General features: G+C 35.5%; 1 protein-coding gene across 4 annotated transcripts in view; it reads right to left on the bottom strand.

The window, feature by feature from the left end:
* The window catches only part of CDK14 (cyclin-dependent kinase 14), a 603701-nt gene that overhangs the window by 399733 nt on the left and 176226 nt on the right, over positions 1-27742 (bottom strand). For all 4 annotated transcript variants that reach the window (XM_011996009.1, XM_011996010.1, XM_011996011.1 and 1 more), the window contains one exon: positions 18257-18336. In XM_011996009.1, the coding sequence (XP_011851399.1) occupies positions 18257-18336 (80 nt within the window). The remainder of the gene's footprint in view (positions 1-18256; positions 18337-27742) is intronic.

Raw genomic sequence — 27742 nt, forward strand, 5'->3', positions numbered from 1 at the left:
CTTTCTCCAAACCCAAGAAAAAGAAATCTTTTTCCAAGGAGGAGTTGATGAGTAGTGATCTTGAAGAGACCGCTGGCAGCACCAGTCTTCCCAAGAGGAAGAAGTCTTCACCCCAGGAGGAAACAGTTAATGACCCCGAAGAGGCAGGCCACAGAAGTGGCTCCAAGAAAAAGAGGAAATTCTCCAAAGAGGAGCCAGTCAGCAGTGGGCCTGAAGAGGCAGCTGGCAAGAGCAGCTCCAAGAAGAAGAAAAAGTTCCATAAAGCATCCCAGGAAGATTAGAATGCAAACGGACATTCTCTGGGAGGTGGGACATACCATAGCCCAAGGTGACATCTTCCACCCTGTGCCCTGTTCTCCAATAAAAACAAATTCACAAAAAAAAAAAAAAAAGAAAGAAAATAAGTCCTAGAAACTGGCACTGCACAGAAAAATACCCAGATTATCTTTTTGTTAGAATAACAGTGAACACCTTAGCAGCTAGAGTTTTCATTAGAAAACTTTCAGGAGCAACCCACACAGCCTACTAGCAAGAGATTTAATTCTCTCTATGCCAGCCAAACTGGTGGTGGTGTTGGGTGGTGCGGAGTGGAAGTACTAGTCCTACTCCAGCCAGCTGCCCTAACAGTTATGTCTTCCTCTGTTTATTTATGCTTATAGGAATTCTACCTGCGTTCGAAGCCTCAGTCCAAATCCCATTTCTTCCATGACCACACCAGTGATCTCTAACTCTTTTCATTCAGAAACCACTATGGCCCTTTTTTCTTTTTTTTAAGTTCTGGGATACATGTGCAGAACATGCAAGTTTGTTTCATAGGTATACATGTGCCATGGTGGTTTGCCACACCTATCAACCTGTTATCTAGGTTTTAAGACCCACATACACTAGGTGTTTGTCCTGATTCTCTCCCTCCCCTTGCCCCGCATCCCCCGAAAGGCCCCAGTGTGTGAACTTCCTCTCCCTGTGTCCATGTGTTCTCATTGTTCAACTCCCAGTTATCAGTGAGAACATGCAGTGTTTGGTTTTCTGTTCCCGTGTTAGTTTGCTGAGAATGATGGCTTCATCCTTGTCCCTGCAAAGGACATGAACTCATTCTTTTTTATGGCTGCATAGTATTGCATGGTATATATGTGCCACATTTTCTTTATCCAGTCTATCACTGATGGGCATTTGGGTTGGTTCTAAGTCTTTGCTATTGTGAATAGTGCCACAATAAACATCTGTGTGTATGTGTCTTTACAGTAGAATGATTTATAATCCTTTGGGTATATACCCAGTAATGGGATTGCTGGGTCAAATGGTATATCTGGTTCTAGGTCCTTTAGGAATTGCCATACTGTCTTCCACAATGGTTGAACTTATTTACATTCCCACCAACAGCGTAAAAGTGTTCCTATTTCTCCACAGCCTCATCAGCATCTATTGTTTCCTGACTTTTTAATGATCGTTATTCTAACTGGCAAGAGATGATATCTCATTGCGGTTTTGATTTGCATTTATCTATTGACCAGTGATGATGAGTTTTTTTTCATATGTTTGTTGGTATGGCCCTTTTCATTATTGCTTAAATTCTATTGAAACACAAACTGCACTCTGGGTTAGTTCCATTTAGATGGCAATAGGGAAACAGTTGGGATATGACTAGTCAGTGCTTGATTCATACCACAACCCTAAGAACATAAAGCCCTAAGAAGTTGGCAATAGTTTATAATTGAACACAATTGACTATATCATAAAGTACAATGTAGTAAGTGCTAAAAGGTAAGTGTACACAAGCAAAACAACTACAACAAAAACAAACAAAAAGTACACAGAAGGAAAAAGACTGTTTCTGTGAAAGCCAGAAAGATTTCAGGGAAGAGGCAGCACTAACATGACCTTAAAGGATGGTCAAAGCAGAGCTGAGGAAGGCATGGGAAGACTAAAACTTTAAAAAGGCAAGAGAGTCCTTCTTCTGAGATGTAGCTTCTCTGGCCACTTCTCCATTATGGAATCATAAAAGTTCAACTTGTCAGTTGCCATTTACAATCAGCTTCTTGGCTGCATAAGTTACTCAGTATGTTTTGCTTGTTTGTTTCCTATGAGACAGAATCTTGCTCTGTCACCCAGGCTGGAGTGCAGTGGCACGATCTTGGCTCACTGCAACCTCCACCTCACAGGTTCAAGCAATTCTCCTGCCTCCCCAGTAGCTGGGATTGTGTGCCACCATGCCTGGCTAATTTTTGTATTTTTAGTAGAGATGGGGTTTCACCATGTTGGCCAGGCTGGTCTCGAACTCCTGACCTCAGTGATCTGCCTGCCTCAGCCTCCCAAAGTGCTGGGATTACAGGATTGAGCCACCACGCCTGGCCACAATGTGGTTTTTATTTTGGTTTTTTGCTCATATTGGGTTATTTTCTCTCGCTAAACAAGTGTTTTGTGATTAAAACTGTTTGTCAAAAATCGACAGCAATGATAATTTTTTTTTTAAAAAAAAAAAAAAGCTCTGATGTAAAGTGTGGCTCATGTTTTTTGTAATGACAGGACAGGCTCCATAGCATCAACAGGAGACCCCTGAAACTTTCCTTCCAACTGATCGTAACAGTACTCAAGGGCCACCACTTCCATCAGTTTCAAAGCTCTTTTAATTTACCCATGGTTTCTATCTCACTCTTTCCCTTCAACAGACTTCGGTAATTATAGTCCTATAATTCAACCAATTACACATCTTTCTTTACTAATAAATTTGAAGATATTTGAGAATAGGAGGTATCAGTTACAGAAGGTTATAGTCAATAAAAGTTTTATTTCTGTTAATAAAAACAACACATATTTAGAGAATTTGGAAGAAAGAGAAATAAAGATATTAAATCACTAATGTTAATACTTCAATTTTCTTCTTTTTCAGCTAAACCTATGAATATATATTTTAATAAAATCAGGAGAAAATGTAGTTGAGGTATAATTTACAAACCATAAAATGTATCAACTGTAAGTATAAAATTCAGTGCTTTTTAATATACAGAGTTTTGCAACCGGTGCCATAACTCAGGTTTGTTTGTTTGTTTTACATTCTTCGGACCCTATTATTTATACTACATTAAGATCTGTCTTTTTTTTTTTCTTTTTTTTTCTTTTTTTTTTTTTTTTTTTGAGACAGAGTCTCGCTTTGTTGCCCAGGCTGGAGTGTAGGGGCGTGACTCAGCTCACTGCAACCTCTGCCTCCTGGGTTCAAGCAATTCTTCTGTCTCAGCCTCCCGAGTAGCTGGGACTACAAGCAAGCGTATTCATATACAAACGTATGTATATACAACCAAGCGTATTTAACTTAGCATAGTGTTTACGAGGTTCAAACATGTTATCAGTAGTTAGTTCCTTTTTACTGCTGTACAAATATACCATATTTTATTTATCATCTCAACAGTTGATGAACACTTAACTTGTTTCTGGATTTTGGCTATTCTGCATTAATAATACTGGAAACATTTAGGTAAATGTCTTCATGTGGAAGTATGTTTTCATTTCTCTTGGGTAGACGATACCCAGGAGTGAAGTCAATGGGTCATATGGTAATTTAATATTTAACTTTTAAAAAACTGCCAAACTGTTTTCCAAAGTGGGTGTACCATAAGCAGATATTCCCAACAGCAATATTTAAGGGTTCCAGTTATTCCACATGCAACACTTGGTATTGTTGTTCTCCTCAATTATAACCGTTATATTGGGTGTGCAGTAATAGCTCACTGTGGTTTCTAATTTTCATGTCGTTTATGATTAACAACTGTGAAAACCATTGCATGGTCTTAGCCATTCATATATTTCTTTGCTCAAATATCTATTCAAATAAATTCCCCATTTAAAAAAATTGTGGGGGTCCTTTCATCGTGGAGTTTTGGACTTCTTTATATATTTTCAATATAAATCCTTTATCCAATATATTGTTTGGAAATATTTTCTACCGATTTGTGACTTGTCTTTTCATTTCTTTAATGGTGTCTTTTTAAGAGGACAATTCCAATTTATCGATTTTCATTTATATATTGTGTTTTTGCTATCATATCTATGAAATCTTTGTGTAATCCAAGGACACAAAATGTTCCACCAGATTTCCTTCCAGAAGTTTAAACTTTTATCTCCTACACTGAGGTCTTTGATCAATTTTGAGTTGACATTTGTGTATGTTATTACATAAGGGTGTATATCTTTTTGCATTTAAATACCCAATTGTCATAGCATCATTTATTGAAAAAGTTATCATTTCTCCATTGAATTGCCTTGCAACTTACTAAAAATCAACTGCCCACAAATGTCAGGGTTCATTTTTGAACTTTCCATTCCATGCCATGAATCAATATGTTTATTTTTACAACAATAACATACGGTCTTGATCTCTGTAGCTTTATACAAAGTTTCTGAAATTGCGTAGTGTAAGTCTTCCTACTTTGTCCATTTTCAAACCTGTTCTGGCAATTCTAGTTCATTACATTTTCATATAATGTAATATATGAAAAATAATTGTAGCTCAGATGGCCAATTTCTACAAAAAGCTTGGCTAGGATTTTGACAGGTGTGACATTAAATCAACAGAGAAATGTGGGGTGAGGTTTCATCTTAACAATACGGCATCTTCAATCCATAAACGTGGTACCCCTTTTCATTTATTTTAATCTTCCTTTATTTCTTTCCATCAAGATTTTGTAATTTTCAGTATAAAAATTCTAAATATGATTTGTTAGATTACCCCTAGGTATTTCTGTTTTATTGTAAGTATTTAAAGTGATTTTAAGTGGTATTGTATTCTAAATTTGGTTTTCCACATGTTCATTGATAGTATACACAAATATGACTGTGTGTGTGTATGTTGGGAAAATTCCTTTCTATTCAAAATTTGTTAAGCCTTTAACATAAATAGGTGTTAGATTTTATAACAAACATTTTTTTACATCTATTGGAATAATAGTGTGATTTTTAAACTTTATTCTATTAACATGGTATTACATTAAACGATTTTGAGATGTCAAACTGAACTTTAGATACACCCCCTTGGTCATGGGTTACATTTTTTTAAAGCAACTTATAGTAGCTATGTTAATTACTAGCATGACAAGAAGTTTACAAGTACATTATTAATTCTCATCATTTTTTAACATTAGCCCAGAAATTTTGAATGGAGGAATGTATTATCTTTGAACAAACACCTCACTTAAAAAATCCCAGTGTAAATCATAATAGCCATTTACCGGCAGGTTTTGTAACACAGGACATTTTATTTATATCTAGTCCTCAATTTCCTCATCTGTAACTTGGATATATTAAAACCTACATATAACACAAGATTTGGTGAAAATCAAATGAGATAGTATTTTTTAAAGATTGGCAAAGTAGGAACTGAAAAAGTCCATGGGATTTTTAGAAGTTATACATGAATTCAGATTAGAACTGGTTATGTAATCCTCCTAAAATGTCTTAAATATAAAAGTATCATATCTCAATTTATATTTCTAGTTGACAAAATAGGACAAAATGTCATATAAATTTTTTACAAATTTAAAGTAGCCAAGAATTCAGTTACTTGATTTTAAAAAACAAACTTTATCCTTTAAAATTATTAACAGAAAAAAGAAAACATATGATTTTCATATGTTAAATCGCATGATTTAACACTTGACAAGTTTTTGTTGATATCAGTTGGCAGACACCCATCAGATTACTCAGACTTAGAATAACAATTGTGGCAATTTACATAAGCATACTTAGAATTACAGTCTAGACTCATGGATTTTTATCTTCCATTTACAAAATTTTTGCCTGTCAATTATAAAAACGCTTCAAGCAATTCATGTTAATTTTTTCAGTGACAGACATAAAGGGTGATTATTAGAGGGCTTAAAAATATTTTAACCCAATAAATGTGCATCATATTACTGCATGTATGCATGAAGAATAATAGTGATACAATTACAGATCTTTTTTCCAGGTAAAAGATTCATGTTGGTAATATTATTTTAATTATAAAGCTCGAAAATAATATGGTCTCCACTTCATTTCAAAAATGAAAAACCTAAAGACAAAATATATTAAGTGATTGTTTATGATCACACAGCTAGAGGCACAGTCTCCACCAAGACTGAAAAATTGCTAGCTCCTTGCTTATGGAGCTTTCTCAATTTCGCCTTTTTGCTTTGGGGCAGCCTGAGAGGAATCTGTGTACAATTTTCATCATATGGGTTTCTGTCCCAATAGTAAGGCCATATAACAGAATACGAAGAAAGAACATGAGAGTTTATTCATTCATTCACTCAGTCATTCAATATACCCTGAGTGCCTATCATGTGCCAGGCACTGTTCCAGGCACTGGTTAGAAGATTCACGGTGAACTCCATATCCACCACTTAATTATTTGTGTGACTTTGCACAAAAAAATATCTCGTTAGACCTCAGCCTCTTGATTAGTAAAATGAAGATGATAATATCAACCTTCCTCAAGAAATAGAAAATTAAACTAGATCATATACTCGAATATGACTTGTAAAGTTCTCAATTTAGATACAACAAACACCTGCTACCTAAACTGCACCACCATGTCACACAATTGTCACATGAATGCCAGACTTCAAACTCACTAATTGAACTCATTGTCTTTCTTGTACTCCACCTCCCTCCCCTGTCCCCAACCACAGTTACTCATTACTGGTTCCACTATCTACCTAATTACCCAATCCAAAATCCTGGAAGTCACACTGACTAACCCCACCTCCATCAAGCTCCATGTCTAGTCAAATAAAAAGTCTTACCAAGTGTCCCTCTTAAGTCCCTTCCAAACATATATATCTCCTATCTATTCCTAATGCCAAAGCCTTTTTAGAGGCCCATTATTTTTTGCCTTAGATACTTGGGTGTCTTTTAGTCTCTCTCACACTTACTGCATAATCTGAACTGAAAATAGGTAAATTCAATAAAAATCTGCATGTTGAAGGTTGAGACTACTCTGTAACCCCTATCTCTTACTCAATCCCCACAATGTAGGCAGCAAACTGAAATCCTCCAGGCAGGAGATAAAATAATCCTTTTCTGTAGAAACTGAAGCTTCCTTCCAAGAAAAGACCCCCAAATGCTGACATCTTAGATACCGCAAGAAAAAAAAAAAAAAAAAAAAAACAAAAAACTGGTTCACTCACTCCATCACATTACAGTGAAACCTGCCAACCAACATTCCCTATCCAAGCACCCAGAGCTCCCAAACAGCATATTAAAGTCTGACTTTAAAATATGAGCTGACAATTAACAAGATATCCAGGTAGCTGAAGGATGCTTCCAATAAGAAAGAGACCAAACAGACAAGCAGAAATAAATGAAAGAGACAATATAGAAGAAAATTCAAATAACTGTATTATTTATTCTCAAAGACATAAGAGATGATAACTCTTCTTGATCTCCTTTTGGGAGATTTCTCTGAGTTCACAATCCAAGTGTTCTTCTGAAAGTTTAATACCTGTTAAGGTATTTTTATATTGAAGAATTTTTCATTATTCCTTGATTGTTTCTATTTTATGGCCTCATGTTCATATTTAATGGATATAATATCCCAACAAGACTATAAGTTTAGTAGTATTTTCATTCTCTTTAAGAAATGGAAAATGAAACACAGCAAGTTTAAGACTTGCTCAAAATCATACACTTAGATGGGAATGAAGTCCAAACTGGAATCCAGGCAGTCAGGCTTCAGAAACCAGGCCCTGGACCTCTTTCTGGTCACTAATACTGTTTATTAAAATTTACTGTAAGACCAAACACGCAGCTTGAAGACCAGCAGGATGCAACTGAGGAACCCCTGGACAAGGTAATCTCTAAAGTCTGATTTAGATTCCTAATTAGCTTATATAGGATTCATGTACTTCCAACAACGATGCTACAAACAGTGTCTTAAAAAACACTTGCCAATAAAACAGCTGAATTCAGAAATGTCTAGAATGAGCAAAGAATATCTGAGTTTTTACAAAAGTTATTAAGCCCCATGAAGAAACCTGATTTAACCTGTCACCTACTACATAGGGTCAGATGTTGCATTAACATAATGTTTCACTAAAAATTCCATTTATAATCAACTTGTTAATTTAGAAATCATTACAAGAGGATGAACAATTCCAAACACCAATATTGACAAAACACAAATGAAAACAAATGTTTGTCTGTTCTTCCTCTCCCTACTACAGCCCTCCAGTCTATTAAAGAAGGCGGTTACATCCCAGGAGCCCCTCTTCTCATCTGTGCCCACACTCTTAACTAACTTCCAGGGGCCTGAGTGCAAGAGACTCCAGGTCAGGGAAGAGGGAAAGAGGGAGGGAACAGAGGACCTCAGTTCTCTTTTGGCAGATGTCCTCTCTCCACTGGGAAGGTGATAGGGGTCAGAAGTATCTAGGCATGCAAATATTGACAAGATAATTTCAGTTACAACCAAAGATGATTATTTACTTATCATTTAGGTTGTATTTGATCATCAAAGCTATATATTTGGACAAAAAAGGCTCTTAGAGGACAGTACTGGAATCTACTCAAGGATAAAAAAGATACATCTGGATAAAAAACATGTCCATATACTTGGATAAAAAGCATATCTGGATAAAAAAGACTCCAACAGAACAGCCTGGAACATTTTGTCTTTGTGTAAATGTGTCTGAAATCCCAATGGCCAACGTATAGAAATGTGGAAGTAGACCTTTATAATTTCACAGCAACTCAGTAGCTTTGGAGGTCTCCATTATGTCAGTTCTCCATGCTTCCAATCCCAGACTAACTACCAATGTCTCAATCATACTCACTAACTTGACAGATGTAATCTATCTCTACACAAGCCACGTTCATAAGTCATCCAATCATCCATGGAGAATGATATTTTGCTTGAAAACACAAATAATGAATAACAATAACAAAAGAGCCTATATAGAAACAAAAACAAATCACGTTGGAGAAAGTTATCTATATTCATTCATTATCTATTACATGCAAACTTCAGTAATAAAAAAACAAAGAAGACTGTTATCAAAACCACTATGTAGTACATTTTTCTCCTAAGCTTTCAAAGGTGCAATGCAGGTCCCAGTCCATTCTTACCTACAAATCTCCCTGTGAAACTGAGAAAAATAAACACTGGCAGCAGGTTGAATAGTGTCTCCCAGAAATTTATGTCAGCCCAGAACCTCAGAAGGTGACCTTATTTGCAAATGGGGCCTTTGCAGACATAATTACCTAAGTTAAGATGAAGCCATACTGGATTAGTGTGGGCTCTAAATCCAACGACTGATGTCCCTATAAGAAGAGAAGAAGACACATAGAGACAGGCAGAGAAGACCATGTGAAGATGGAGGCAGAGATTGGAGTAACTATAAGCCAAAGAACACCAAAGATTGTAGGAAGCCACCAGGGGCTAGGAAAAAGCTAGTAAGGATTTCTGCCCTACAACCTCTAAAAGAAGCATGGTCCGGCCAGTATCCTGATTTTGAACTTCTACTCTCCAGAACTGCAAGAGAATAAGCCAGCAGATTTGTGGTAATTTATCACAGAAGCCCTAGAAAAGTAATACAATACCCCAAACATGAAAAGCAAGAAATGAAACCTAGACTAGTTAATTATCAATTGAATTATAACTCGATTACATATACAAACTTCACAAGCAATTGTACCATACAGTTACAAGGAAAAATGGTATGGTTAATGAAAAACAACAAAAATAAATAAAGAGGCTATTAACATAAAGGAGAAAAATGTAAGGTAGAGAATCAAATTATCAGTCAAACACTAAAATTTTTAATGACTCAATTAAAATAATGGAAATTATTTTCCATTTTAAAACTTTAACAAATTTATAAAATATCAATAATTCATATAACATTTACTGTACTGTTAGAATATTTTAATTATACAGTATAAATTTTACAATTAAGCTATAAAATTATTTATTTTACCAGCAGGTTAACTAATTCCAAACCTTTGAAATAAAAGAAGTTGCCTTTTTTCCTTTATCTGTTTTTCAGTTTATATCCACCTCTGCCTTCCTAGTACCACATTTTTTATTAAAAATCTAAAATGTTTCCATAGAATTCTAATAGAATGAATAATGAAAAAATACATAAAGAAGGGTGGAGAAAGGAAGAGTGAGAAGGTAGATAAAGCACACAGAAAGACTCAGACATGTATTAAAAGAATGTACTCAAACAAAAAGTTCAATACCACAGAGTTTACCATGAGAGGTCCCCTTTTCCTCTACATGTTTCTACTTTCCTTGAGTTACACTGTGTTGAAACTATTTGTTCCTTTCCTCTTTTTGACCCTTCCTTGTCCTATATGGATGCTGCCTTCCTTTCTTTATTGAAAAATGTGTTCTCCCTTTTAAAAATAAATTTTGTCCGTGTTCCCCCGCAAAATCCCTTTTTTGCTAACCTTGATTTAATGGCAATAAGACAACCCTCTGTATGAAATGAAAACGCAGTACGAACTCAAAATTTCTACATAAAATCTATCAGAGAATAATGTTTAAGTGTAGGCTCTGCAGGATGATTGCTCAGGTTCAGCTTTTTTTTTTTTTTTTTTTTGAGACGGAGTTCCACTCTTGTTGCCCAGCCTGGAGTGCAGTCTTGGCTCACTGCAACCTCTGCCTCCTGGGTTCAAGCAATTCTCTGCCTCAGCCTCCCAAGTAGCTGGGATTACAGTTGCCTGCCACCACGCCCTGCTATTTTTTTGTATTTTTAGTGGACACGGGGTTTTGCCACGTTGAGCAGGCTGGTCTCAAACTGCTGAACTCAGGTGATCCGCCCGCCTCTGCCTCCCAAAGTGCTGGGATTACAGGCGTGATCCCCCGCACCTAGCCAACTTCAGCTTTTAGCTCTACCACATGCTAGCGTTAACCTTAGGTGAGTGACTGAACCTCTCCATTCCTAACTTTCCTAACCTCAAAATAGCAATAATGATAGTACCTACCTTAGAGGGTTTTGTGAGTGTTAAGTGAGACTAGGCTCTGGCTGTGCAAGTACACACCGAATACTGTCTATTGATACTGCTACCATTTTAATTTAAAGTTGTTCCCTATTAGAGTTATCTAGATTTCTCTTTAAGCATAATTTTCACCTAAGAAAACCATCACATATTCAAGAATCTATGAAAGGAGACAACTGGCTTGCTTACCTCATGCCTTGTCTAAGAAAATCTTAAGACAACAAAAAATGTGGAAGTCTAGAATACAGTATCAGAGAGTAAGAACATACACACTTAAAAGTTGTTTGAAAGATGGAATATCCTAAGACATTTTACTCACTCCCTTTCAAACCTCTCCTGTATCTCCCAGCCCTTTATCTGTTCCACATAAACCAGGATGATGCCATATAATGATTCTAAAATAAAACAGAAAAGCTGACCCTGAGCCCTACGACTTGATTTCTCCAAGCTGCCATGGAGGACAAAATGAGTTTCAAAGTGCCTGAACTTGAATTAATCCATTACACACTCTACTCAATGACAGATAAAATTCAAAGTACATCTTTGGACATAAATCCAAGTTAGATTAGAGTTGCTTCAAGTATTTCCACTTGAGGTGAAAATTACGCCTTAAAATCCAAGTTTCTAGGTAAGCCTGTGAGTGGCAAGTAGCCACTTACAAACTACTTTACTGTGCATGGTGCTTTCTTATTCTGAAATCTTCCTGCTGTTGATATTTTGTAAATGAGAAATTGATCAAAACAGCAGAAGAGGGGTAAATTCAAATTCAGGTGTTCTATCTCAGTTGAACACACCATGCTGCTCCCTCGCTAATGTAAAACTGAACATATCCCAAATGTCTCCCACATTACCCTAAATATTTCAAATTCTACCACCAGATACACAGAGGAGTTATTGTGTCTGGACTTCCAGAAGGATAAATGGGGAAAGCTAAGCAATGATGATGGCTTTTGCTTCCAGATATAAACAGCAGAAAAATAAGACTATGAAAGGTAGAATGAGAAGACAAGAAAAAAACAAGTAACAAAAACTAACACAGAGTTTAATTTCTCTGCCTTAGAGTCATATACCTCTACAAAAAAAAAAAAAAAAAAAAAAAAAAAAAAAAAAAAAAAAAAAAAAAAATTCACCCTGAAGTCAGACTTTATTAAAAAGACATTAAAATATTTTATTCAATGGAAAAGAAAATGTCATTTTGTGATCAAGGCCTCAACTATTCTTCTATCATTCCCTGATCTCCAGAACATTCCAAATTCTGAGTTTAAAGATTCCTTGGGAAATCAAAACCACAAATGCCAAGGTAGTTCTTAAGAGATGGCATGATCCAACTGCTATTTTTTGCAAGTAGGGTGACATGGTTTGAGTCTGTGCCCTCACCTAAATCTCATGTTGAATTCTAATCCCCAATATTGGAGCTGGGGCCTGGTGGGAGGTGATTGAATCTCGGGGTGGTTTCTCATGGTTTAACACCATGCCCCTTCGTGTTGTCATATCAATAGTGAGCCAGTGAGTTGCCATGAAATCTGGTTGTTTAAGAGTATATAGACCCTCCTCCCTCTCTATATTCTTCCTGCTTTGGCGTGTAAGATGTGTCTGCTTCCCCTTCACCTTATAGGATGATTGAAAGTTTCCTGAGGCCTCTCCAGAAGATGCTGTGCTTCTGGTACAGCCTGTAGAACCATGAGCCAATTAAACCTCTTTTCTTTAGATATTAGTCAGTCTCAGGTACTTCTTTACAGCAGTGCAAGCATGAATTAATACACAGGGTTACTAAGGCCCAAAGCCGTTAAGTGCTGTTATGGGCTGAACTGTGTCCCCCGAAAAAATTCATATTGAAGTCCTGACCCTTAGTGCCTTAGAATAGGACTGTGTTTATCTTCAAAAAGGTAATTAAGGTGAAATGATGTCATCTGAGTGGACTCTAAACCAATGTGATTATTGTTCTTACAAGAAGAGAAAATTTGGATGCAGACAGATATATAGGAAAAATGATGTGAAGACACAGGGAGAAGACTGCCATCTACAAGTTAAGGAGAGTGGCTGGCACAGAGCCTTCCTCATAGCCCTCATTTGGAGGGCCATGACACCTTGCTCTCTGATTTCCAGCTTCCAGGACTGTAAGACAATAAGTTTCTGTTGTTTAAGCTGCCCAGGCTGTGGTACTTTGTTTCAGCAGCCCCAGCAAACTAATTGAGGTGGCTTGTCTTTTACTGTACAGTGATGAAAAACAAAGTCAGGATCAAAACCTACTGATTTGTGTATATTGATTCAGTAAAGTTGCAGAATACAAAATCAACATACACAAATCAGTAGGTTTTGATTCTGACTTTGTTTTTCATCACTGTACAACATAAAAGAAATCACCTCCAGCTTCCCATGAGAGTTTCTACCTTGCCTTGTAACTGACTCCATTTTCACTCAATATTCTCTTCCACAAAAATGTTATACTTGGTTCAACTTCTTAACGACCATGGTACATATATATTACTTATGCTAAACTCTTGTGAGCTACACTCTCACATTCCCAACAAGACATTTTCATACAGATGCCTCATGAGCCCAAAATCTCTAAAACCCAAATCGATAACTCCAAAATGTCAGTAATGACCTTGTTTTGAAATCTAACAAGGTCTTGGCTGGTACAAGACCCTGCTCCTTAGACAAGTCATCTAACCCCTCTGAGCCTTAATTCCATATTTATAATACAGATTCCATAAACAATATAAATTCTACAAAATAAAAATTCAAAACTCCTTCAAAGGACTAGAATGTGAAGATTACATTGGATAACAGCCTTTTAAAACTGTAAAGTCTTAAAAGCAATTCTCCATGCAATCACAAACTATTTCTACCTCTGGCACCATTTTTTCACTCATTCAAACTCAAAACCATTGACATTTCCCTCTCATTCTATAATCAATACTTCATCTGGCTCTGACATCTCTTTCTATAGAATATTATTTTTTGTTGTTAACGTCTAACAAACCCATAATTTCAAATCTGCACTACGTTGAATGACTTATCAGCTTCCAGTTTCTTCTTTTTCTAATCGATATCATATCCAAATATCAGATTTTTCTTCCTAATATGCCCAGCTCAAAAATCTTCAGAGGGTCTCTAACCCACAGCACAAGATCCCACCTACACAGCCCTGCATTCTACAACACAACTGCAACTGAGGGCCAGTTCCTAAGCTCATCTCAAGGCTTAAAATGAAGTTATGTTGCCAGTCAAAGCCAGGTCTCAGTGTGCTAAGGATTCATTGCATGCCCTGCTTCTCTATGTTTCCAGAACCTAACCTTTAATGTGCCTCAGGAGCTTGCCTCACACCCAGCCAATGTGAATAAGTAGATCATCAACAACTTCAATGTGATCCTACTGGCTTCTTCCCTTGAACCTCCCACTGATGGGCCTGCTTGTCACACTGGATCCTTCAATACCATTAAGAACTTTCTTGTCACCTTGGACCAAGACTTTGGTCCAAGCACCAACAGTAAGGTTAGGTCGATTAATTCTAGTGCACACCCTGCATACCAGGAATCCTGCCTGCTGGCCAGTTTCATTTTTCTTCTGCTTCCTTGTTGGCCCAGAATCCCTGTTCCTCTCATCTCTCATATTCAGGGCCTATTGTGTAATTAAATTCAGTAGCGCTTTTAACCTTATCTTCCTCCACAGCTTAACAGAAACCCATTGTTCTACCTCAGTCAATCATTTTCAATCCCATCAAACCCAATACCCTCTTTATATAACAAATATTTTACTATCTTTTTTGCTTTTACTATTATGAAATGGAATTCATATATAACAAGATACACACACATAATTTCAAATATTTATATATAAATATAATTTCAAATATATTAATTTATATCTATATGTAACTAATACAAAAAATAAAAATTAATTTATAATAAAACAAAGTATTTAAATATGTAAGTAGACACAACTATACTGGAAAACATTGAAGAGTGGTGCCCACATCTATGTACAGAATCAGCATAAGCACAACCACTACAAATGCAAACTGTGGGGTACTGCATTATTGAATTAAATAACACAAGCAGTACTACCACTAAGGAGTTTTTCCAAAGTATGAATAAGTTGTAAAGTTTTAAATAAAACAAAATACAATTTTCCCATGTTTTACACTGTAGTTGTATTCCTGGATAGTTTGGTATATATTAAATCTGTGTAGAGCATATTTTGTCTATATGCAAAATAGTTGGGTTTCGGCTTAGAAATATAAACAGATTTTTCACTGGCATGAATGCCCAGTAGGACATTTAAAAAAAAGTCTTTGGGACATGAGACAATTGTTTATTACATTAGAGCAGAGATCGACAAACTTTTATTGAAACGGCCAAATAGCATATACTTTTAAGTTTGGGGGACCATACAGTTTGTCAAAAGTACTCAACTCTGTCTAAGAAAGCAGCCATAGACAATACATAAATGAGTGGGAGTGCTGCGTTCAAATAAACTTTATTTACCAAAACAGACAGGAGGCCCCAAGCCATAGTTTGCCTCCCTCTGCATTAGAGTTTCTCACGTAAATGCCAAGCTCTCATCCACTAAACACGGGTTGCATTGTTCAATTATTGTGACAACAACAGCCACTTCTATGGAGCAATAATTACCCATCCCTCCCACCCTATCAGTTGAGAACTCCTGATCTTAACTATTCCTCCTGTTTGCTGCACTTGGCAAAGGCATTGAGCTTTCTGGTCTCAGCTCCTTTTCTATACCTGTCTGGAACACTTCTCCTCAATCTACTCTTTACTGCTTTTCTATCTTATGCCTAATTCAAGTCCCAGCTAACACTTTACCTCCCATCACTAAAAGAAGAATTTCCTTAAAAATCACAATCTTTTAGAAATAATTTCACAATCTTTTAGATTTCACAATCCTTTATAAATAATTTGGCATTAATATACTACCATATATTATTCTTCAACTTATGATTTATATGTTCTACCTCCCACCTGCAAGGCAGGTTCCTTGTGGGAACAAACTGTTATCTAATAATCTGTCATGTTTATAGATTCTAACTTAATGATTTTCCTTAAGTCACTTACTATTGTAGAGGGATTACCATGCCAGATGTTGAGGGTACAGCAGTGAACAATCAGACAAGGTCTCCGCCCTCACTAAGATTATATACTTTATAGAGTGGAAAGAAAATTTCAGATTCCAATAAGAATTATAATGGAAATAAAAATAGGGTGTGATGTAGAGAGTAAAGAAGCATAAAATGATGGTCAGCCACTAATTTAGATAAATGGACAAAGAAACCCTCTCTGAAATGGGATGTTTAAATTGACCCCTAAATCTAAAAAGAGCCAGGGAGCAGCATTCCAGCCATGGGGAAGAACATGAGTAAAATTCCTTAGACAGGAAACTCTGTAGCGTGTTTGAAGAAAATACGTCATACAGGACCTGAAACAATTTTAAATAAGGGGATTGACATAATATGATTTTAGTTTTCAAAAGTATTATACGGATAACAGAGTAGAGAAGGGATAGTAATGAGGCAAGAGAAGTGAGGTGTATAATTAAGAAGCTCTTACAGAAGTCCAAGGAAGAACTGATGATGTCTTGGACTGGGGGTAGCAGCGGAGAAAGAGAACATGGACAGATTTCAGGTATCACTTAGAGAGGTAATCAACAGGGCTTGTTCATGGCTAGATTTGGGTAGAGGGAACACTGGATGCTGCTATTACTAATACAGGGAGAACATGGTTTCAGTTATAGTGGGAGGATCATGAGTTCCATTCAGATGTGTTAAGTCTGAGATGACTGTTATACAATGATTGATTTTTAAAGATTAAACTAGCCTTGTATTCCTGAAATGAATCTCAGTTGGTAGTGATGTATTATCCTTTTTATATACTGCTGTATTCAAGAGAAGATGCCAAATAGGCAGGTGGATATATGAAATGGAGATGAAGACAAGGTCTTAGCTAAAGAGATGCATGTGTAGGATATCAACTTAGGGTTGCTCTTTAAATTCACAAAATAAATAATATCACTCAGGACAGGGTGCTTATTAGGAAAAAAAAAAAAAAAAAGAGGCCCTTTCCTGTCCTGAAACTCCCCCTAACTTAGAGAAAGGGTCAGCCTAAGAGAAAAATCTACCTACTTCGAAAATCTAATGTCACAGAAGAGACTGTTTCAACCATGCAATCTGCTGAAAGGTTGAGTAAAATAAGACAGAGGTATACATTTGACTTGACAAGAAGCAAGTGACTGTTGAACTTTATAAGAACAGTTTCTGCTAAAGATCAATGATGGAAACAAAAGTAAAACTGAATTAAAAGGAGAATAAGAGGTGAGAGAGTAGAAATAGAAACAATATTTTCAAAAATGATACACGTAAATCATATCAATAATTGTGGGAAACAAACCAAACCAGTGACAGACTACAGTTAGTTCATCAATACATTGATAAATTATTGCAGCAAACCACCAATTTATCTTGTTATGGATGACCAGAATAATAGCTGTGATCCCTTCAATGCAAAAATAAACTGAAGTCCTATGTCAAGATAATCTGCACTTTTAAAAATGTAGTAGAGGTAAATCTACTTATCCTAAAAGTCATTAAACTGAACTGAAAAGTTCCCACTAATAAAAAAAAAAGATATTTTATTTTATTGGAATATAAAAGCCTTTCTATGCAGGTAACAAAGCAAAGATAGAGCTATTTAATTTCATAAAAATTAAAATCTTATATGTAGCAAATAACTACATTATAAAAGAAATTTTAGAAAATAACAGACTAGAGGAAAATATCACAACATAAATGACCCTAATATATAAAGAATGTCTATATTATCTTCTTTCCAATCAGAAAAACCAATAAAAGTACAGTAAAGGATAGAAACAAAGAAAGAAAAGAAATTCAAATGACTAGTAAGACGGCATGACAAATCCCCATTTTTAAGGACTTTCCTTAAAAATCATCAATACAGAATAATGTTAAACTAATATCTAAGGAACTCTAAAAATAATAGCAGACATACAAATTTCCTCAATTACCTAGATAGCTTCACAATCAATGCACAGTATTTTATTCCACATCTGAGCATACAGCAGATAATCTTGTTTCATTTAACATGATTTGATATGACTGCAAGAGATGCTGATTTTTAAATTTCAGTTTACACATTTTAATGAAAGATACAATCATGTAATTTTAAAACTCAGCATATTTAGAGGTGTATAATATTAAAATAGCTATGGGGACCACAGAAACACAAAAGCAAAATCAACAAGGAAAAGTGCCTACCTTCCCTGATAGCCGTGAAAGGTGTCCCTTCTTCTTCCTGCAGCCTGATCACCTTCAGAGCTACCAACTTCCCATTTACCCTGTGAGAAATGAAAGATAAGTGAATCCATGAATATATGTGCTCATTATAATTCTAATTGTCTTCCTTATAATTTATAAAACTAAATAAATTCGCTTTTATGCTAAAAATGTCAGTGACTCAACTATACCACCAAAGCAAGGTTAGTTTCAATAAGGCTGGTAATTCTATATCATCATCATAAATATTCACATTTTAAATATTCATACTTGCACAGGCCAAGATTTAACTGAAGTTTTCTATGATTCACTGTGTTCCTTCCAGAATGAAACTGGTATTTAACCAAATCATCACACTTGATAATTATTCTCAGATTAATTAAAAATCATGCAATCAAAAATAACTCTGTTTCTTTGTTTCTCCAATAGCTCCCTCTTTGTTCCTTCTGCTGAAATGTCTTCATTTTCAGTCTTTAGTTGAGGTCATTCAATTCCCAAGGACAGAAACTTGACATTCTTCTCTCTCTCTCAACAACACCCATTCCCATTTTTTCCTTTTTTTTTTCTTTTTTACTACAACGTCCTAAAATTATATTTGGTCTAGTTGTGTTTTTTATTACAGTATGTCATCAAAAAAGTTATGAATATTTTACCATTACAAGATTACACAAGACCTATCCAAAGCAGATGGTCCTTCCAGACACATTCTAAATATGTGTTGGCGCCAATTAAAAGTAAGATTGTGCTATGGAGATAACTTTTTATTCAGTCAATTCTGTCATCAATCAAAGATATGACTATCTATATTAGTACCCTCCTTCAGTGTTCTATTTTCTACCTACACTGGGCCTAGAACCATACTTTATTTGGTTTGTTTGTTAATTAAAATAGGAAAAAACAAAAGCACATATATAATCCTCAGTGGATTGGTTCCAGGATCCCCTCTGATACCAAATCTGAGGATGTGCAAGTCTATTACATAAAACGCTGTAGTGTTTGCATAAAACCTGTGTACACCACCTATACACTTTAAATCATCTCCAGATTATTTATAATACCTAATACATTATAAACACTATGTAAATAGTTGTTATACTGTATGTATTTTTTACACATATCATTTTAATTGTTATATTATCTGTCTTTTCTCCCAAATATTTTCAGTCCAAAGTTGGTTGAATCCAGATGCAGAAACCTCGAATATGGAGAGACAACTGTATTAAAAATGTAAAAGGTACAAGATACATAGACTTCCATATATATGTATCACACATATATATATACATATACACACACACACAAACAGTAGTATGCAGAGTACACTCTGTATTGTTTATGTCACTTAACAACATATTTGGGTGACATAAATTCAGAGAAAACTGCCTTTTGCTTTTGAAAACCACAGGGTGTTCTTATGTATGAGTATATCATACTATATTTAATCCCAGTCCTCTATTGATAGCTATGTAGCTTGTTCCCAAATTTTGCTACTACAATGATGCAATAAATATTCTTCTATGTGTAATTACATCTATGTAAAAATATGTCTGTAAGATAAATTCCTAAAAGTGCAATTGCAAGGTCAAAGGTCCATGCATTTCTAATTTCCAATTTTGATGAATATTGGAGAATCATCCTACATAGAGGATACCAATATAAATATTTGGTATCCTTTCCTATAGCAAATAGAGCTCATCTGCTTCTCCTCCTTCACCTATGCAATATGTTCTCAGTGTCTGATTTTGCCAATCTAATAGGTCAAAAATGGTTTCTTGTTGCAAGTTAAATGGCTACCAAAGATCTCTAGAGGTTAAAGAACTAGCAAAGGAGAACTTATGTGGGCCAGAGAATCCAGTGTCTGAGTTTGGAAGAATTTGAATGTCTCTTTTTTAAACCTACATCTATTTGGTCTGTTTTTGAGCGAGAAAAAAAAAAAAAAAAAAAAAAAAAAAACTGCCATAGACATAAAACCCAAAAGAACAAGGAATTCATCATAGTTGAACCATCCTAGTGGCATTTCTCATTGAGTGGATTACAGACATACATTATTACTGGTTACAGTAATGGGATAGGGAGACCTGATTATAAGGCTCCACAACATACCATCTCCTCAAGGTTAGGAGTTGTTTCTTTTTCCTCCTGCTTTAGCAGAGAGGACAGGCCTGCTGCTTTTCTGTTCTGCAACCTCTTCTCCTGGATATATTTTTCTTGATTTTTCTAATCCTGTTTGTGCTCTAGGTACAGGCAAAAAAAAATTACTATGCACATGGGGTTCAGCTGGAGACTGTACCTGGTACTCTTCACTTCGTCTTTTAAGACTAAGCACTTTGGCGGGGCTTGATGCTGGGATGCAGTTAGTGCTGACCTCTGCATGAATTTTTCTCAGCCCAGTTGAGCTCATCACTGGCTCCCTGAGGAGGCAGTAACTGATTCCAGGAACTGCTTGGAATTTTCCCCTCATTTACAGATATTTTTCCCTCACTCATAAAACACACACACAACCTTTTTCCTGTAAAGCTTTCCATTTCTCTTGAGAGCATTAACTTGTATGGATCACGTATTGTGAACTGAGTTCTGCTTCTGTAGGTTGTATACTTAAAGCACATTCTCAGGCATGAAACTATGATTGCCTTGTAACACAATGAAAGGACACCAGCCTTTAATTGAATCAACACTCATTTTTTAAGTGCAACTAAAGATGGATTCCCCCTAAGTAACTTCATTGACTAATTTGTATTATTTTCATGGTGAAAAGGGTCTTTAAAAAGATTTTCTATGATAACTGCATAAAAAAACAAGACCTAGGTTCATGGAATTCATATTCTGAATTCTCCATGAATTGAACCTCCAAGTGTTTGTTTTTAATAAGTTATGATCATATCAGCAGTTCACGACACTGAGATTTTATGTATTACATCATTTGAAACTAAAATTTCCTTAAAATATATACTACACCATAAGTTCCAGAAATGAAGGGGACCTTTTCTGTTTTATCAACTGATATGTGCCCAGTATCTAGGACCTTCAGGGCACAGAGTAGATTCTCAAAATATTTCACTGGATGAATATTGATGCTGTTATAATAGTATACTGACATTTTCCTCAACATACCTGCAAAATAAGTCCAGAATAAATTACTAAAAGTATTATTTCCAAAAAATTTCAAAAATACCAAAATTTTATAAAGTTTTCAACATCTTTCATGTTAGTTTTACATGTTTATTTTATTCCTACATTTAAAAGATGTGGTCTCTATATTTACTGCATCTACATATGGAAAAGTTTTTATTTCCTTTAAGTTTTAGAATTTGTAGAATGCTTTGTTAATTGTTTTTGCATCCAGCAGACATGTTTCAAAACACTCACTAACCTTTAATAATCTGAGCCCAGACCACTAATCTTTTCTACTATTGCTTCACTGGTTTCTCATTAAGAATCATATTGATTATCAAATTGCTCTTTAACCTAAGAGTCATTGTGACTTTCTCCTTTCTTAATTAGTTTTTATCTACATGTCTCAACACTCAGCAACTACTGAATCTCTGTTTTAAAGCCTAGTAAAAATGTTAAGTCACTGGGTCCACTTTTAGAAAAAGTACCTGTGGAAAAAAATAACATTAAGAAATTTTTTAATAGTCTACCTTTTGTGCACGTGTATTTTAAATCTTTTTTTTTTTTTTTTTTTTTTTAGGTCTCACTCTGTTGCCCAGGCCGAAGTGCAATGGCATGATCATGGCTCACTGCAGCCTCCAGCCTCCATCTCCTCGTCTCAAGAGATTCTCCTACCGCAGCCTCCAGAGTAGCTGAGACTACAAAGCCATGCCACCACACCAGGCTAATTTAAAAAAAAAAAAAAAAAAAAATTAGAGAAAGGGTCTCATTATGTTGCCCAGGCTAGTTTTGAACTCCTGGGCTCAAGTGATCCTACTGCCTCACTCTCCTAAAGTGCTGGGATTACAGGTTGTGAGTCACCGCGCCCAGTCTTATTTTAAAGTTTAGTATGACCTGAAATATTTGAAAGTGTAAGTTACTAACTCATTTACAAAATGGAAATTTTTAAAGATATCAAAAAAGATATATTACTGTACGAAAAACAAAACAAACATTTTGTCTTCTAATTATTGTGAGGATTTAACCTATTTTATGAAAACTTAAAACATGTAATTCAAACATCGATTTAAATAACTTGAAATAATCACAAAATTCAAATTGAATCAATAAATTAGAGCTGTTTACAGAAAAACATTGAAGATCCCTCTTCAACAAGTCTTATTAATTAAATCAAAGGCTAATGAACAGAAGGCAATCAGGGCTTGATTACCAGTGGAGATGTTAATTCAGGTAAATAACATGATGAAAAAAGGGCTCTAAATTGTGCTAATATTACCACAAAATGTTCTACTGCAGTTACTGCCAAATTTGCCTGTAGTTGCTTTAAGCTGTATAGAGAGCCATTTTATTTCAGAGATTCTTTATGCTTATTCTCTTATTTTTCCAGTAACTGTCATTCCCAGCTTGGCCCAAAGGAGCCGTGACTCATTGCTTTATTCTGCCCATCACGCAGCATGAGTTCCAAAGTGCTGTACCAAGAAAAACAGAATTGGGCAGGAGTGGGGAGAGTATCTCCATGCACAGGACATGGGGACACTGGGTAGCCAGGTAGAGCCAGGCTGAAAGGGGATCCAACTTTCAAACTGTTTCTAAGCACAAAGCACAAATCCAAATCCATCAATTTCAGAAACTTTGTCCATACGTCTGTGTGCCCTAAACGAGTAAATACAAAATTTTCTTGTGGGAGTAAAGCAAGGTCTAGAAGTTTTCAGTAAAGAAAACAGCCTACTTATTTTCTCGCCCATTCATTTGTTCATTTAATGTTTTGCAAAAACAATAAAGGAAAACTCCCACTTAGCTCAAAGTACATTTTCCAGTTTCAAAAGAAACTGGTTATGAAGCTCAAAGAGAACTTTCTTAAGGAAAAAACATTCTCAAAGGAAAGCCTAAAGGTCTTCTATTCCATTAGTTACTTCAAATTAATAGAATAACTTAGCACAAGAAAACAAAATTACAAATATTATCTGGGTCATCTTTGAAAATAGTGTCCATGTGCTAACACCTAGAAGAAATTATGTCTAGAGGATATGAAGGAAATTAAAGCAGTATACCCAAAATAAATTTAATATACTCTGGGAAATTTAATATATTCTGCTTCTCTCTTCCATTATGATTTTGTATCAAGAGAAACTGCAAAGGAAAATAAGACCAAGTACAGATAGATACAATGCTCTTGTTTCCTTGCCGTATTGGTCAAGAGGCAATAGAAGGAAATGTAGATACTACAGAGGCAGGGACAGTAGAAAGCTGGAGTAGGGCAAGGACAATATTTTCAGAAGAATTTACAGATTTTTGGCAAAATTATTAAAAATATTTTTAAAGTTATACTAATAGTGTTTCATTTATTAATTCCCTCTTTATATGCTAGTTAAAATGCTCACTATACTGTATTTATTACATACATATTTCAAAAATTAAGCTTAAATATTCATGACATTGTTATTTTCATCTAAATTCAATTCCTATTCAGGTGTGAATAAGAAGTCATCTCAATACTGTTTTAATGTTTACTCTTCAGGAATATCCCAAAAGTGCTAACTACTATATTTTATTCTAGAAAAATAAATTAGACTTTCAAGGTAAACTGTCAGTAATTACACCTTGTCATAATCTATATCAAAGTAATACACAGAGAAGTGGAAGAAGACTAAAACTAGTTTGTCTTAATTTCTTTTTTAAAAAACTTATGGATACATTATAGTTGTACATATTTACAGGGTACGTGTGATATTCTGATATAAGCATACAATGTGTAATGAGCAAATTATGGTAACTCAGGCATCCACCACCTCAATTATTTATCATTTCTTTTTGTTGGGAACTTTCCAAATCCACTCCTCTAGCTATTCTGAAATATGCAATAAATTATTGTTAACTATAGTCATCCTATTGTGCTACCAAACGGTCTTATTCCTTCTATGTAACTATATTTTTGTGCCTATTAATCAACCCCTCTTTATCTTCCATCTCTCCACTACCCTTGCCAACCTCTAGTAACCATCATTCTACTCTACCTCCATGAGAAAAATTTTTTAGTTCCCATATATGAGTGAGAACATGTGCTATTTGTCTTTAACGCTTGGCTTATTTGCCAACTTAACGTTCTCCAGTTCCACCCATGTTGTAGCAAATGACCATATCTAATTCTTTTTTATGGCTGAATAATATTCTATCACATTTTCCTCATCTGTTCATCCACTGATGGACACTTAGGCTGATTCAATACCTTGACTATTGTGAACAGTGCTGCAATAAACATGGAAGTGCAGGTATCTCTTCAACATACTGATTTCCTTTCTTGGATAGATACACCTGGGAGTGGGATTGCTGGATCAAATAGTAGTTCTAGTTTTTTGAGGATCCTCCACACTGTTGTCTATAGTGGCTAGACTAATTTACATTCCCACCAACAGCATACAAGCATTCCCCTTTCTCCATACTCTCATCACTATTTGTTATAGACTGTCTTTCGGATAAAAGCCATTTTAACTGGAGTGAGGTGATATCTCACTATAGTTTTGATTTGTATTTCTCATATTTTTAATGATGCTGAGCACTTTTTCATACACCTGTTGGACATGCATATCTCTACTTTTGAGAAATGTCTATTCAAATGTTTTGCCCATTTTTAAATCGATCTTTAGGAGTGTGGGGGGATTTTTTTGGGGTTTGTTGTTGTTGTTGTTGTTTTTTGCTATTTGTTTGAGTTCCTTATGTATTCTGGTTATTAATCCCTTGTCTGTTGAACAGTTTGCAAATATTTTCTCCCATTGTATAGGCTGTATCTTCACTTTGTTGATTGTTTGCTTGTGGAAGGTTACTACTAAAAGAAAACATTGGGAAATGTTTCAGGACATTGGTTGGGCAAATAGTTCTTCAGTAAAACCTCAAAAATACAACCAAGCAAAGCAAAAATGGACACATTAATTTCTTTTTGAATAAAATCCAAAGATTAATAAAACAATAGTAGAATGGCTATTTATTAGGATGTGACTAACAATGCAAAAAGATTTAATGCAATGAGGAAAGGGCATATTCAATCAACAATTATTACCTATAAAAAGAATTGATTGCTACTAAGCATGATTCATCATTATCAATGCTTTATACACAAACTCATAATACTTAGAAACATAATATTAGAGTAGCATATAATGTTCATAGGAAAAAATTAAATTACGTTCATTTCAGCAATTTTGAGCCACCCAAATTTGCACCTTTCTAAAAATGAAATCTGTCAACATTATCACTTTGCAATTAGAAGTAACCTCAGTAATCATCCAGGCTCCCAAAGGGACAAAAAGATGCTCACTGGCTTGATGGTCTATCCTTGTACTCTCACTGCCTGGAACAAAGCAGTCCCTAAAAGATTTTGATGGAACCCCAACTCCTCTACAAAAATTCAAATTATTTAGTTCTTCCCTAAGTTGAGACAAAAATGCTTCCTGTGAGTTTTACTCTGATTCAAGATCTGAATCCACAAAGACTAAATAAACTAGGTCCTCTTCTATAAGACAGCCTTTCACTTAATGAAATTTTAATATCCCACCCCTTATTCAGTAAATATTAACTGAGAGACTATGAGTCTGTGTGTGGGATAAAGGATAAACAATACAGGCAAATCCCCCCAATACAGTCTAGTCCCCTAGACTATTGACTAGAGCCAATAGTCTAGCCAAGGAAACAGACACAGAACACCTAAGTACAAAAATGACTGAGGCATGTCAAAGAGATTCCGGAGGCTCTCATTTGTAAAATGAAACAATTTGTGCATTAGTAAAATAATACCTGCAATTTAAAGATATGAAGTATGTCTAAATTTATAAGTTTTAAAATGAAACAAAAAAACTTAATTGGTCATTTTGGAGGTCATTATAGAATCATTTCATTACTTAAAACCTTTTAATACAGAATATATCAAGCATTTTCCTTCCCTTTCATACTCTTTCATATATACTGTACCTCAGTATAATTAAATATTGTAGTTGATTTTAGGAAGTTTCTCTACAGATATACTGCATGTAACAAATGAGGAAGGAAAGACAGAATTTGAATATCACCATTTTGCTAACCATAATCACTTAGTAGATTATCGACAGTTAGATTCTGACCAAGTCTAAATCTACCTACTTATTTAAAGGGCAAAAGGGAACAAGTTATAAATAACACCATTAGGAAACAACAAGGAAAACCCAGACTTCATGAAGTTCTATAGGAGAAACGAATCTGTTTCTTCAACAAATCAATTTCAAGGGGGAAAAAGGGCAGGGTAGGGGTAACCTATGGACTAAAAGATTGACATATAACTGCAATTCACTGCAATGTATAGACTCAATTTTTCTGGATTCAAACAAAGTGTATTTTAATACTGTATAGTTGATGTTAGGGAACCATTTAATTTTTTACATGTTATCATACAGTACTATCATGTGTTTTAAAACACAATGCTTATCTTTCAAAAAATAAAACTAATATAAAATAATATAAGGTCTGGGGCTTCTTTCAGAATAATTTCAGCGAATGAATATAGATGAAATATGGTCAGTCATGAGTTGCCAATGTTTGAAGATGGGTGATGGCTTAATGGAACTTTATTATGACTATGCTCTCTACTAGTTATTTTCTATAATAAGTTCTTTTTTAAAGAATACAATATGAATTGGTATAAACGTGATAAGGGAAAATCACAGCACACTATATAAAAGAAATAGGGAGGCTGGGGAAGGAAGATCACTTCTGACCAGGAGTTTGAGACATGCCTGGGCAACACAGCAAGACCTTTTCTCTCTACAAAAATTTTAAAAATAGCTGAGCATGGTGGCACACGCCTGTAGTACCAGCTACTTAGGATGCTGAGGTGGGGGAACCACTAGAGCCCATGAGTTCAAGGTTATAGTGAGCTATGAATGTACCATGCACTTCAGCCTAGGCAACAGAGCATGCCCATGTCTTTTTATTTTTTTTAATTTTATTTTTTGAGATGGAGTCTCACCCTTTTGCCCAGGCTGGAGTGCAATGGTGCAATCTCGGCTCACTGCAACCTCTGCCTCCTGGGTTCAAGCAATTATCCTGCCTCAGCCTCCTGAGTAGCTGAGATTACAGGTATGCACCACCATGCCCAGCTAATTTTCTGTATCGTTTGTAGAGATGGGGTTTCGCCATGTTGGCCAGGCTGGTCTCGAACAACTGAACTCGTGATCTGCCCGCCTCAGTGCTGGGATTACAGGCGTGAGCTACTGCACCCGGTTTCCCATCTCTTAAAAAAGAGAAAAGAAGAGAGAGAGAGAAAATAAGAGGCAAAAGAGAGAGGAGAGAGGAAGGAAGCAAGGAAGCGAGGGAGGGAGGGAGGGAGGGAGG

The sequence above is a fragment of the Mandrillus leucophaeus genome, unplaced genomic scaffold (genome assembly GCF_000951045.1).
Source record: "Mandrillus leucophaeus isolate KB7577 unplaced genomic scaffold, Mleu.le_1.0 Scaffold50, whole genome shotgun sequence".
NCBI lineage: Eukaryota > Metazoa > Chordata > Mammalia > Primates > Cercopithecidae > Mandrillus > Mandrillus leucophaeus.